The sequence below is a fragment of the Enoplosus armatus genome, chromosome 7 (assembly GCF_043641665.1).
Source record: "Enoplosus armatus isolate fEnoArm2 chromosome 7, fEnoArm2.hap1, whole genome shotgun sequence".
Taxonomy (NCBI): Eukaryota; Metazoa; Chordata; class Actinopteri; order Centrarchiformes; family Enoplosidae; genus Enoplosus; species Enoplosus armatus.
The window spans coordinates 12,042,546-12,056,126 of record NC_092186.1 but is presented as its reverse complement, the minus strand read 5'-3'; the positions used below and the strand labels follow the sequence as shown (position 1 = coordinate 12,056,126).

Here is a 13,581-nt window from a genome sequence, read left to right as displayed (position 1 = left end):
CTTATTGCAGTTATGAACCTCGTTTGAAACGATGTTAAATCTTTTTGTCACTTCAAGTCCTCCTGTTGATCCAAAGTTGGGCTGGTCCCACATTGTATCATTGAGTTATTAAGGTATTAGTCAAATAGATCTTTTTTTTATTAGTCAGATTGATTTTATGATTTGTTTTGAAATACTTACCATATGTGTTGCATTGGTATAAGCACATCTCTGGCGTCAGACAAAACAGCTGATGTCAAGGTCAGCTGGCGTGATGGTTTGTAGTACCAGTGAGCCAGTAATGTGGAAGATGCAGTTGTGTAGTTGATGAAATCTTTTGAGGTGCAGCTGAAGTTCATAATTTTTGTCTTGGAGCCAGAATCCAGGAGGTAATGAGGAGTAAAATAAACAAGTGGCACAGCTGTTGGCAGTTTCACACACTGTGTCCTTGTATTGTACAGACATCTAACTTGTGGTGAGGTCTTCTTTTTCCTCATGCTTCATGAGGAATGATGCTCACGTTTTTTGATCTTTGAGATGTGACTCATGCTTGTGAGTCTTTGTCAAACCTGGGAACCTGCCCTCATGGTGCCTCAGAGGGACAGCACTGCCAGACTCACACACCTTCTGCCCCCGTTTGAGCTGAACATGCTGGGACACGCACAACGTAACCATTCAATACATGCAAAACAACTCTGCTTGTGCATCTGAAAGGAGAGAAATGATGCATGTTGTGCTCAGTGTGCCATATTGCACATGTACTCCCTTTTTTTTTGATACTGAGTAACTACTATACTCCCAGTTGTATTTTGTATCTTTATGTGCATGCAGCTCAGGTTTAGTTTCATTCCCATGGGGGTGAGTGATCTGATAAGTGAAGTAAAAACTGTGTTTTTATATGCCTCCCCCTCTCCTCTCGTGTCTGGAAATTAGATTCTTTTGGTCAACCACAGTCAACAAGTAGACACAAGTAACACTTCTCTCTCGGTTAGAATGTGCGTCAGGTTTCTTACCGCAAACTCTTAAAAGTCAAACTCTGAAGATGCACTGCTCCAACCTGTCGATACTCCAACCTGTTTTATTTATTGTGGCACATTTGTGCTGACAGTATAAATCGCTCTGTCATATATTTATTTATACGGTAAAGGTCTTATGTGTTTTAACAGAATATATTGCCTGTGTGTATGTGTTACCTCCATTTTTATCAATAAATAGTTTTCCTACTATGCACTAACTTTCTTCCTAAACATGCACACTGAGGTCTAAACTGCACCACATCTGCTGTCACTGGATCTGACCTGATGTGTAAAACATCTCTTTTCATTCATTCATCTCCCGGGTTTGTGAAAGTAGACATTTATTTGCAAAACAGACTTCACGTACAATAAATAAATTAAATTGCAATATTCAAACACTGCTATACAAACAATTTCAAGTTCACCTTCATAATGAGTTGACATTTTGGGTCGGGTGGCTTTCACTTAGCACAGTCAAACAGTGTCACCAACTACACAAACAAATATAAATCTATAATGTCATATGTCACAATCCTATGAGGTACACTGAGACCTTCCCATTTTCACATCATACAGTACGTTTAGGACCGCAAATTATAGTCATCCATAAAATGCTCAACAGTGAATTAAGTGTTTTTCAAAGAATATCTACATGTAATGAATTACTGGCAGTTCAAGAAAAGGAAAGGTGTTATGGTTCACTTAATATGAAATTATATTTACCATGGAGATCTGAATGCTGCGGCTGCTAATTACGGACCATCGCTGGTGAAGTCTGAGGCTGCTCTGTGTGTGTGTGTGTGTGTGTGTGTGTGTGTGTGTGTGTGTGTGTGAGCAGCTCAGGCGTGAGACACAGGCAGGGATGTCATGGCGTGGGCGGGCAGCAGCGGTTGAAACATGGATGGAGGGGAGTGTACTGCGGACACACACACACAGCACCAGAGTCATTGCAGTTTCCATAAATTATATTAAAATATATAAAAATCTTTTTTTTGGTAAAAGCTCTAGTATCTTTAAGCTTCTTTTGTCTTCGCTTGACAAATATTGTCATAGATTATTCACAGCAATATAAAAATCCTGATCGTAAACAAGAAATTTAAAAGATTTAATATTTCCCCCTCTAAACTGCTTTCTAGAAGCAGCTACACTGTTTAGTAGTAAAACAGAAGAGCTGGTTACATTTCATAAGCGGTGATGGCAACTGTGACCTAATGGACTAAGGAAAGAGAGCGTATGTGGATAACCATTTTAAATATGTATCCTTTCAATTAAGTCGATGGTCAAGTCTGACTATTTATTAATGCTATTTTTAAGTTCATTAAACAAAGATAAAAAGTTCTATATTTATGTAGCAACCTAAATATCTCATCTTTTTTTCTTTGAAAACCTAAAACCTTTTTTGGATGTTCATCTTATAGCCTGATACTGGTTTTAAAAATCCCTTTTACCTCTGGAAGAGACTTTAAATTTTACTTAAATATAACATCAAATCATCAGCAAATAAACTTTTTGTAAACTTTTTTTTTTGACTACATTTATACCACTCACTTCTTCTTCCTGGAACCTTTCTGAGACAAAGGTTTATTAAAAATTATTTGGTTGATATATCAGTTTAAATAAACCAAATGGTGACTTATTTTTGCTTCAAATGTTAAAATAGTTAGTTAAATATTTAAAATGTATTTAATATAAATGTTTTTTTATAGTACATTCAATTTTCTAAACAGTCTTAACAGAAGACATAATGAAAAGGCCGGCGCTCACTGTCTATGAAGGAGTGTAGCGCAGAGAGCATTGATCCCTCCGGGCCTCCGTACGCCGTGTACTGCAGCTCCTCGGGGGTCGGGGTGGGCTGGGACATGCGGCTGGGCTGCAGTGAGGTCATGGGGGTGCTGGAGGTGTGGTTGGGGCTCACGTGCTTCTTGTGGCGTGCTCGGCAGTTCTGGAACCAGACCTGAGTTAACAGGACAAACACCTTTTGTAGGGCTGCAAGTCTTTATTTCTCTGCCAAAAAATCTCATGGAATGAGAGGAGAGGAGCCTTGTTTTGCCCCTGGTGAGTAAAACTACAGTCGAGGTCTTGTATTTTTATTTTTTTTTCCTTCTAATTATACAGATACACTTATGATGCTGATGCTGTGTTAATTCAGTGGCACATTTATTCCCTTTGAGAATCCCAAACTTGAATTTGGCGTACATCCCTACCAGAGAGAGAAAAAAGTGTCACTATCAAACTATGGTACTCACAACCATCAATTTAAATGAATGTCTGGAAACAGCTAAATAACTTGTAGCATAGTTTGTCATTAGTTATGCTGAAACACGTTGAACACATCTTTAAATCCTGTCTTTGATAGAAGACACATGAGTTTGTTGGTTTCGAAAGTGTATATGAAAATGCTTCTCCGTAAATGTCAGAATAAAAATAATATTTGTTCTGGTTCTCACATCATCATCATCATCATCATCATCATCATCATCATATGCACCTTTTGCCAGTAGTGGAAAGTAACTGAGTACATTGACTCAATTACTGTAATCAAGCATAATGAGGTATTTCTACTTGAGTATTTTCATTTTATGCGACATTACTTCGAGTCCGCTACCTTGTACTTCATTCCAGTTACTTGTCAGCAACAGTTACTGGATACTTTGTCGATTAATATTTTATACACAATTAGAAACGTATGATCATCTTATAAAATATAATGCACTGTTATGATTCAAGTATGCAGCAAAAATGATCAACTACACCATTAAAACATTACAATAATGCATCAGTTCTATAGGCTTGTAGCATTTATTTGTTATTCAGTGTGCAATTTATTTGAATTTTATACATGAACACATATTATTTGAAAGCAAATAGAAATAATTTAATAGCAGAATTGCTGTTTGCCCTTTGGTTGTGTTACCAGCAGCTGTGTATTATGCAAATATACCTCATTAAGTTTGAACTCTTGCTTGATCATATTGTATATTCCATCATCCATTTTCGCTCCACTGACCTGTATGACTCTGCGACTGAGGCCCGTCTGCTCCGCCAGTTTCTGCAGTGTTTGAGCATCTGGATTGTTGTCCTGAGCGAACTGGGCCTGCATCACCTGCATGTTCCACGTAAAAGAAAGTCAATTCAATAACAGACATGTTTGCTTTGCCCTCGTGTGAGGAAATGCATCCCTAACTGCGTTTGTTTTGTCTGTATCAAAAGCACTGCTGTGAACAAATCATGTGTTTGCAATAAAGATTATCGAATAGGAATAAATTAATTAAATTAAATGTGATAAATTACTACATGGCCTCAATGCTGTTCATATATTATTGCTTTAACTGGATAGTTCACAAGTTTAAATTATAATACCCATTATTATTATTATTATTATTATTATTATTATTAATAAAATAGGCAAAACAGTACAAAAGTATAATTTAAAAGCAACAGCGTTCGTGTTTTTGGCATTCTACCTGCATCATATCTGCTTTATTAAAATAAATTATATACTGATAGTTTGTTAAAATCAACACCTAATTTTAGTTTGACTTTGTATCGTGTGTTTTCATTAAGTTTCTTTAAAACAATAACTAATCTATCAGGGCCGTAAGTGCCACTGGAGACACGGAAATCAGGTTAGTTTGCTCATTTTTGCTGATTTTTTTCTACACCAGCATATTGTAACTACATAACCATTTAACAAGCAGCCTACTCTACACATGTTGTCAGTATTTGAAATCATAAGGGGTGTATCCCTCTTTCCCCTTTTTCTGCCTGACCAAATTAAGAAAAGATGTGGGCTTCTGCTGTCTGAGAGTTGCAACATGCCTCAGTAGGAGGGTGAATTCTGACCTCACTTGACTGAACTAAATCTTTATTACACAAATCTGTAATTATAATAACATTTTAAAGTATGAGGCGAAAGTTGTTGTTGTTGTTTTTTTAAACTTAAGAATTCTATTATGTTTATCTGTTTATCTGTTTATCTGTCTGTCTGTCCGAGTGATGGTGGAGGTTAACCTGCAGCTGGTCCGCAGTGAAGCTGGTCCGTGCTCTCTTGGAGGGTTTTGGCTGGTTAATCTCCTGCTCAGTGGGCACAGCCCCCTCCATGTTAACACTGTTCCCTGCAACAAGAGCAGATTCTCATGTTAAAGCATTTAAATATTTAGCACAGAATTAGAAACCTGTATTACTTAGACATACACGATTTTATTCCTATTAAATAAAGAGAGCAGCATGCAATAACCATATTTAAACCAAGCCATTTTTCACTTTAATTTCAAATAAGTTACAATTCTCAGGACATGATATAATGTTATACAAACCTCTGCAAGTTCAATTTAGGCCTTTAATTTCCATATAGTGATCTGTTATTATTTACCTAGTTATGTATCTATCTATCTTTTATAAATTATAAATAAAAAGGAAGACAAGAAAGCAATGACTGATTTTGTGATAAATATTTGCGATATTGGATAAATATTTGATTTTTTATTTCAATAAGGGATATATTGCGTCTTTTTATTTGGAAATGTAACAACTCTGTAGGAAAGTCTGTCACAGTCTCTGGGAAGTGCTACACGGGCTGAGGGCAAAAACAATACTCCCGGCATTTTGCAGTGAGGACCGGGTCCCTGCAGCGGCTCACCTTTCTCCACGGCCCGCTTGAGGTTGTCCAGCATGCAGTCGTAGTGGACCCTGCAGAGCACCTTCTCCTCCACCAGAGCGAACTCCTCCCCGGTGGACAGCTGCCTCTTGCAGGAGAAGCAGGCGAAGCAGGCCAGGTGGTACACGTTGCCCTTCGCCCGGCGGACCCAGTCTGTGGAGTGGATGTTCCGGCCGCAGCACGCGCACCAGGTGCCGTATCTTCTGCAGGTGAAGGTCACGGTGAGCACATTAGACACCCACGCAGCTGCACCTTCAACACTGAAGACTCGTGTCTCATCGGCATTTTAAAGGCTGATGCCAATCTGTTATCTCAATATATTTTTTTAGGCCATTATTCTAGGATTTAAGACCACTGCAGGAAAACTGCGAGAATGTAGATAGGCCCTGAATTAAATTATAAAGAGCTATAATTACAGTGACTCACTGCTTTAGTCTTTAGTCTCCCCCTCGTGATAGAAGTCACACAGTATGTCACCCAATGATCCAATACTATCTATCTATCTATCTATCTATCTATCTATCTATCTATCTATCTATCTTTTACATGTGATGATGGTGATTTTAAATCCGGCAAGTAATTTTATGTTTGGAATGATGCGTTTATTGGCAATTATCTGAATGTAAATAATTTTAATTTAAATAGAGTAAATGTCCTGCCAAAGCAGGGAGAACGTTTTTATTATAATTATTATTATTATCCTGTTGTTGTTATTATTGTCATTATTATTCGTCAATTTGCAGTTGTTCTACAATATTTAATTATTAAGCGCGTCATATTTTGGTTTGGTTTATTTTTTTCTTCAACAATTTCGTTTCGGTAGCTTCATTGTCGTTTGACCATGCACATATAAAAATCGATGCACGTACCGAAAGTAATCCAGTTTACAGAAAACCTCTTTTTCTTTGATGTAGCAGCTCGTGTGGCTGCCAAGTGAAGTCTGGCACACGCTGCAGGACAGACAGCGCACATGCCAGCACAAGTCGTTAACCTAAAGCAGAGACGGGGGGGAATTAGCTGAAGCCAATCAGTTGGAAGGCAGGCCTGTTATACACGCATGAACACCAGCGTGAGCCTTAATAATCCAAAGTTAAATGAAAGACAGTCCTTTACCTTTAATAAATATTTATCCACGATTTCCTCGTTGCAGTTCGCGCACACAGCTCTTCCTAACAGCGGCGCAGAGGCCATCGTCTGCAGCGACGACGCGTCTTCATCCAAGACCTCCACCGGCGCGCCCTGAAGGGACCAGACCTGCGGTTAGAGCATTACGCACCGGGACGCACCCTCCCCGCACCTACAGCACAGCACGGGTCATGATATGTCTGAACTCGGATCACCTGTTGCTCTCTCCAACCTCGTGACACACTGCAAAAAGAACTGAATTTTGTATGCAGAAGTAAGTTAAGTCACTAAGTTACTTAACGACCTGTGTCAATATCTTCAAACATGGCTGAATGTGTTCAGTTTGTGAATGTAGTCATTTAAAATCCAAAATCGGGATTTTGGAAAGAAATGTTCTCACTAATCTCCTAATTAGCGAAAAGAAATAGAGCTGCCTCCAGATTGAATGTCTTTTTTAGACGCTGATTTGAAATAAATAAGTAAATCGAGCAGGAAATATTCGTGATATTTGCCCCAAAATGTCCTCATTCTGTTGGCCACAGTCACAAATATTTCAAACTTCTGTCACCGTCAAAAAAAATGTCCCCTGGTTACTTCCCGGCCTGTTTTTGGAGAATAAATCAAGTTGTAGCTACAACAATTCACTCCTACCATGATGTCCCTCCTGTCCTCAACGCATTTGCCCAGCAGCTCTTCGTCTCCTTTGCAATCTTCACACATGACGAGAGGCTGCGGCGGGCAGAGGCTGTCGGTCCGTCACACTGCAGCAGCTGCCTTAATAAATGCCCCCTGCTCCTTCCCATAAATATCATGCCTTTCACTTTTCACCATGACAACGCCGGCGATTAACCAAAATGACATTTAAAAGAGAAGGACCCGGTCATTACCTACAAAAACAGACAACACTTGAGCTAACACTTATCCTATGTGCATTATGTTCTCCAGATCTGCATTCGGGATCCGCCAACTGCTCGCTGCCACGCGCGCGTGCCGCGGTTAAACCCCAAACACGCCAATTTCACCTGTCAATCAAAAAGCCAGCGCGAGGTCTGAGGGAAAAGGGGATTGATTTTTTTAATAACAGCAATTAAAAAAGGCTAAGTTCGCCACAAACGTCTAAACGGGGCAACCAAAAGGTGAAGAGGTCTCATTAACTACTTGAGTTTTAATTGCAGAATTCACGGAGGCGTAATTTTCTTCGACATTTCTTCAAATTGTGAAAATACGGAGCTGTCAGCGTGTGGACGGCCGGCCTTAATGACAGGCTTGAGCCCACTTTGATTTAATGGGCGAAGCAATTTCGACTAATATTTAATCTCCGATACACCGACTCACACCTCCGCCTGCTGCTAGGAAACACGTTCCGCCCTCAACCGTCCCAGCTCACCTCATCGCTGGACAACAGGGACCCGTTGTCGTCCTCGCTGACAACGCAACACTCCACCTTCACTTCACTTTTCCAGCGCATGTCCGTGTCCCGCAGTGGAGAGCTTCCCCGTTTCAAAGCAAAAGTGCTGTTATTCTTTCCGTCTCCTCCAGGATTCCCGTGTGTGTCAGTCAGTCTGCCCCTGAGCTGTTTCTGGAGGGCGGATCATAATTCATATTTTGCCCGTCCTGTTTGGCCGCGCCTCCCTTTGGAAATAAAGCTCGGCGTGTGGTTTTATGCAAGCTTTGAGAAAAAGAATACAACGTCTGTCACTGTTATTATATTCGTATAAATACTTTCAAATTCATTTTTTGATGGACATTTCAATTTGACCATAACTCCTGAAATGACAGAGACACGCGGGCAACATGATGCGTTTTAATGGGCAATAAGCAGTAGGCCTACATTTACACATGTGCTGTATGTAAGAATGATTTTGAGGCAGGCTACTTGTACTTTATTTGGGTATTCTAATTATCTGCTCTACTTTATATTTCCACTTTACTACATTTCTGAGGGGAATGTTGTACTTTTGACTCTATTTTACACTATTTATCTGACAGCTACAGTCGCTGGTTACTTACATACAAAACGTGATTATAATTAAATATGATGCATTTTTATAGATGAAACTACACAACAGTATGTCAAATAAAAACGTTATACTAATACATGGCCATAATGATCCAGTAATATGAAATATATGACAATATAACACTCTGAAAGGGCCCCATGCTGCCTTTTAATTTTGATATTCTAAGTGCATGTTGCTGCTAATACTTCAGGACTTTTATTTATATAAGATTTTGAATGCAGGACTTTTACTTGCAATTAAGTCTTTTTATAACAGGGTATTGCTACTTTAACTGAAGTAGAAGATCTTAATACTTCTTCCACCTCTGGCAATTACTCCAGGAACATGATGCCTACTGATGTGTCTCTGAGCAACATGTGATCTGCTTGTTGAAGGCTGTCACCACTTAAGTCTGCCAGTTTGCTCTTGCTGAACCGAAAGTACCTGATATTTAGGTTATCAAAATTTAAGTTTACAGTTTGAGACCATAACCTGATAATCTGTTAGGGAAGTGTTTTTTATTTTGTTTATTCCGTAATTCACAAGAAAAGAAAAGCAAACATTATAGTATATTCTTAAAAATAGACATTTTATTCCTGCTTTCCTCCTCCTATAAATCATCTTCTGATTTATCTTGCGACTCTCATTGGGGTAAGAGTACATGAGTCCCCCAGGTTGGGAAACACTGTGTTGGGGATCCTAAAGGCAAACATTTGCTTTTGGGGCCCTTACTGACACCCGTGCAACATAAATATAGCGTGTCGCCTTCAAGGTCCCTTTAAATTAAATCCAAACCAGTACTCCTATACTGGAATAAATACTTGATTTGTGTTTACTTTGTGGTATTTTGATTTAAGATTAATGAAAGGAATATGCATCATGTGAGCACAATATAAAGTAAAATGATAAACTAGATTTTCCCCCCAAAAATTACAATGAATCAACTTGCTGAAACCAGCTGATTTGCGGTCAATCGGGGGCTTTTGGAGGCCCTCTGGGTCTGGAGCCCAGTTGGTGATCCAACTTCATTTAAGACCATGAATCCTAATATGGCCAATATTCACATTCACTGTTGGTTTATCATGAGTTATATCACGCAGTATAGACACTCAGTTGCCAATTTATTAGGTACACCTAGATAAAACTGATGCAACAGATCATCAATAAATCTCTCCTTTGCGAAGGTTATAATGTTCAGTTTTTGTTGTATGAGCAACGTGGACCTGATAACCTGACAACTGAGAGTAAATGTTCTTTTCTTTCAGCTTCTTTTCTGCAGAACATTTCTCCCGTCAAAACAGGACAAAACAAAAGCTGCACTCACACACAGTCAGAGGTTGATTGATCCGATCAGTGTCCCTTCAACAGAAGTTAAGGTAACATTACAGCTGGCGCTCGCAGGATATCTCTTCTCCCTTCAGCAGTGGTGGAAGGAGAATTCACATCCTTTACTAAAGCAGAAATACCACCACGTAAAAATATTTTGTGAGATGTTAAAATTTTACTCAAAGCACAGAGGTATCTCAAAATTGAAAGCACTAATTATACGAAATGACCCCAACAAGTTATATTGTTATATACAGTAAATTAAATGTTGTAGTTGATCAAAGTGGAGATAAGTCGAACTATACAATATACTATATTCCCTCTGAAACCTAGTGTAATCATAAAGTACTGTAGCATAAAATAGAAATACTCAAGAAGTATAACCTTTTACTAATAAAGCCCTAACCCTAATGTTCTGTCTGCGTACTGTAAGCCCTGTTTAACAACTCAAAAAACGTATTCAACACTGTTTCATCACCTTCGATGCTTCATGAAAAAAATGAAAGAAAAAATATTGGTTGATTTTGCAATATTATTATTGTTTTTACACATTCAGCAGTGTGGTCTGTAGGAACCCAAATTACAAGACAGCAAAGCCAGTGTCAACTAAATACAAGGGTTACTTGACTAAATGTATTTTCCACCACTGCTCTTTGGTCCTCTGAGTGTTTTTGTATCTTCAGCTGCATCACACTGCGTTGCTGAAAACAGAAAATCAGGCAGCCCACCTGCTTTAAGTCTGTATGTAAATCATGTGAACTGTAGTGGCAGGGGCCACCACACGTTTTGACTATACGTTACGACACTTTACAAGGATCAGAGGGACAGGAGGAGTCTCACAAACAAACTCCTTGGGTTATTTGAAAGACAACACACAGTTGCTTACTTGTTTCTTTTTACCTTTTTTTTCACCGACTCATTCAACCCAGTCGCTCACGCAATCCCACCCATCATCACCGCCACACACACCCATCCATCACAACAGCCACACACACACACACACACAGCAAAAGGCTATTTTCTGTTCTCTCGGGATAACAGCCCGACCTGCACCGGCATGAGTCTGCGTCCTTATCGCACCATCGCAGAGGGATAAAGGAGTTAGCGTGCCTCCATCGAGATGTGTCCTGTTCCACCTGGTGGAGATGAATGCTCTTTATCAGATAACACATCTCAAACGTTGCATGCTGCAGAGCAGACAGTTCACTGAAGCAGCCCGTGAGACACCCACTCCCCCCTGAATCCTTGTTACTGCAGAACTCTTTGAGCAATGTAACACTTCAAAGTACCAAAAAAACTCCTGAGAAGCTGCTTTATTTTGGCCTCAGTGACGAGTTCAGATAGAGAGGTCAAAGGTGAGCCAGCAAGGCAGTGTTACTGTGAAGTATATTATCAAAACAATTAATAGCCCTTTATCATGAAAACACAAATCCTTTCTCAGACATGAAGGTCTCTCGCTCCAATGCAACATCTGCAGAATACCTGATATGACTACAGATGTTGGGAAAGATGTAAATCTGAGTGTGTAGCAGTTCCTACATTGCATGGCTCACTTCGTAAATGTTTTGCGTGATGTGGACCAGACAAAAACAAAATGTCTCATCTGTCAGCATACTTACAAACTTGTTTTACTGTTCTGCTGCTTCATGTACGTCTGTCCATGTGCGAGGATGCTGCGTATACATACAGTAGGATCTATAAATACTCCATCGTATGAGAGGTAGGAAGTAGGTCAGTGATTACTGTGGCATGCAAGATAATGGCAAAGTGGGTTTACTGGAAAATTATGCAACGAAGAAACAACAGATTTAATGATACATTTAGCAAAAGCTGCTTCAACAGTTATTTTATATTTATATATATTTTATTAGCATGTTTTTCTACTATTAGAATTTACTCACCTTTTATTTACTATGGAAGTCTTCTTCGAGAGATAATTAATATAATAATGAAATTGATCTTAACCCTAATGTTCAGTTAAGTCCTGTTTGTGACAAAATGAAGAGTTACCACTTCGTAGTAATAGTTTTCATTTTGGGTTTTTAAAACGGTCAGAAGGAAAGAAAAAAAGAAAAGATATATTTAAAAGAAAGAAAAAAATGGTTAATTTTGCATTGGATGGATTCTGTGAGGCCCCAAACAAAGAGGAGGTAAAGCCAGTGTAAACAAAACACAAGGGTTGACATAGTTACATAAGTTCTTAAACAATGAACATGACAGACAATAATAATATTAAGTAGACACCTGTACAACCAGATTCACTCTCACTAACCCGCAAAGCCCCTAAAAGACATAAAGCTGCATGCGGTTCATTGCATCATCAATTTTTCTTCCATACATGAAGCAAAATTGGCACAGTTGGCATGTTTCTACGTCCAAGGTAACGGTGAAGTGATGTTTTTTTTTTACTTTGTGAAAGTTTCAAAGAAGATACCCAGGATACTCAGATATAGTAAGAACAAGGAATGTGGGAGAAGCGCTGAGCATTTGGCCTCCAGCAATCCTCTGAGAAAATCTTCTAATTTGCTACTTCCACATGGACCTTTGCTTTCTTTGGGGCTGCAACTACTCATTTATTTCATTGAAATCAGTCCGAATTGGGGTGGTTTACAATTGACACAACGAGTTTGGCATGACCTTTTCTCCTTGCTGTAAATGGGTACTCATCGAATCTGAAGGGGGAGGTGGGGAGCTGGAGGAGGGATTGGGAGGGGGGGGGGGGGGGGGGAGTTGTGTTGGCTGGGGGCCAATGGGGGATTGGGTGGAAATCACAGCAGTGAAAATGGCAGTGCAGTGAAAGAGGGGCCTGATTGCATTGGGACAGCATGCGAGAGGGAGCAGCATGCTCAGCCCAATCAGAGCGACATAAGGAAAAAGTGCTCTTATCAACGAGTAATGGCCCACTTGACAATCACACAGGCACAAAACTGCTCTATTTAACGCTGATTGCAAAAACTGCTGCCCCCCATCTCATAGCTGCATGACTCCCCGACATCTCCCTGCCACCTCCCAGTTTACAGCCAAGACTCTTTCCTGAATGGAATTTATAATCACCCCTCCTCTATTTCCACGCTAATTGTTATTTTAAGACCCGCGTGGTGTATTAGGCATTTAGTGCTGGTGAAATGTCTGCCTTGATTACTGTGTTTATTGCGAGCATTGAAGGCATATCCATCTCAATTCCAGCAGCTTGACAGGTAGTGAATGTTTGAGCAGGTGTCTCTCTCCGTCTCGTCTACCTGGCTGTTCACCTTAGTTCACGTCCACTGCCGAGTGTGAGGGAGAGCTGCTGCGTTGCACATCTGCACGTGTAAAGTGTTTAAGCTCTGCAAAGCATGTTCCACGCAGGTCCCCTGATGATTAATGAAATACAATAAAAAGCTGTTATTAGTTTCAGTCTCTACTTTAATGAGATGGTCTGAAAGGATCTTAGTATATTTCACATAATTCAAACTTAACTACATGTGTAGCCTGATTT

General features: G+C 39.6%; 1 protein-coding gene across 3 annotated transcripts; it reads right to left on the bottom strand.

Moving 5' to 3' along the window:
- Nucleotides 1–1,319: 1,319 nt before the first annotated feature.
- LOC139287487 (LIM/homeobox protein Lhx8) lies at nucleotides 1,320–8,318 on the bottom strand. Of its 3 annotated transcripts, none has more exons than XM_070908528.1 (8): nucleotides 8,165–8,318; nucleotides 6,766–6,891; nucleotides 6,522–6,643; nucleotides 5,635–5,855; nucleotides 5,007–5,110; nucleotides 4,003–4,098; nucleotides 2,760–2,949; nucleotides 1,320–1,911 (listed from the first exon to the last, which is right to left on the bottom strand). In XM_070908528.1, the coding sequence occupies exons 1-8, from the start codon at nucleotides 8,243–8,245 to the stop codon at nucleotides 1,835–1,837; spliced, it is 1,017 nt and encodes a 338-aa protein (XP_070764629.1). In that variant the 5' UTR covers nucleotides 8,246–8,318; the 3' UTR covers nucleotides 1,320–1,834. The 3 variants fall into 3 exon arrangements, with proteins under 3 accessions (XP_070764629.1, XP_070764631.1, XP_070764630.1); XM_070908530.1 differs by having other exon boundaries at nucleotides 2,760–2,937; XM_070908529.1 differs by having other exon boundaries at nucleotides 5,635–5,852.
- Between the last annotated feature and the right edge of the window lie 5,263 nt (nucleotides 8,319–13,581).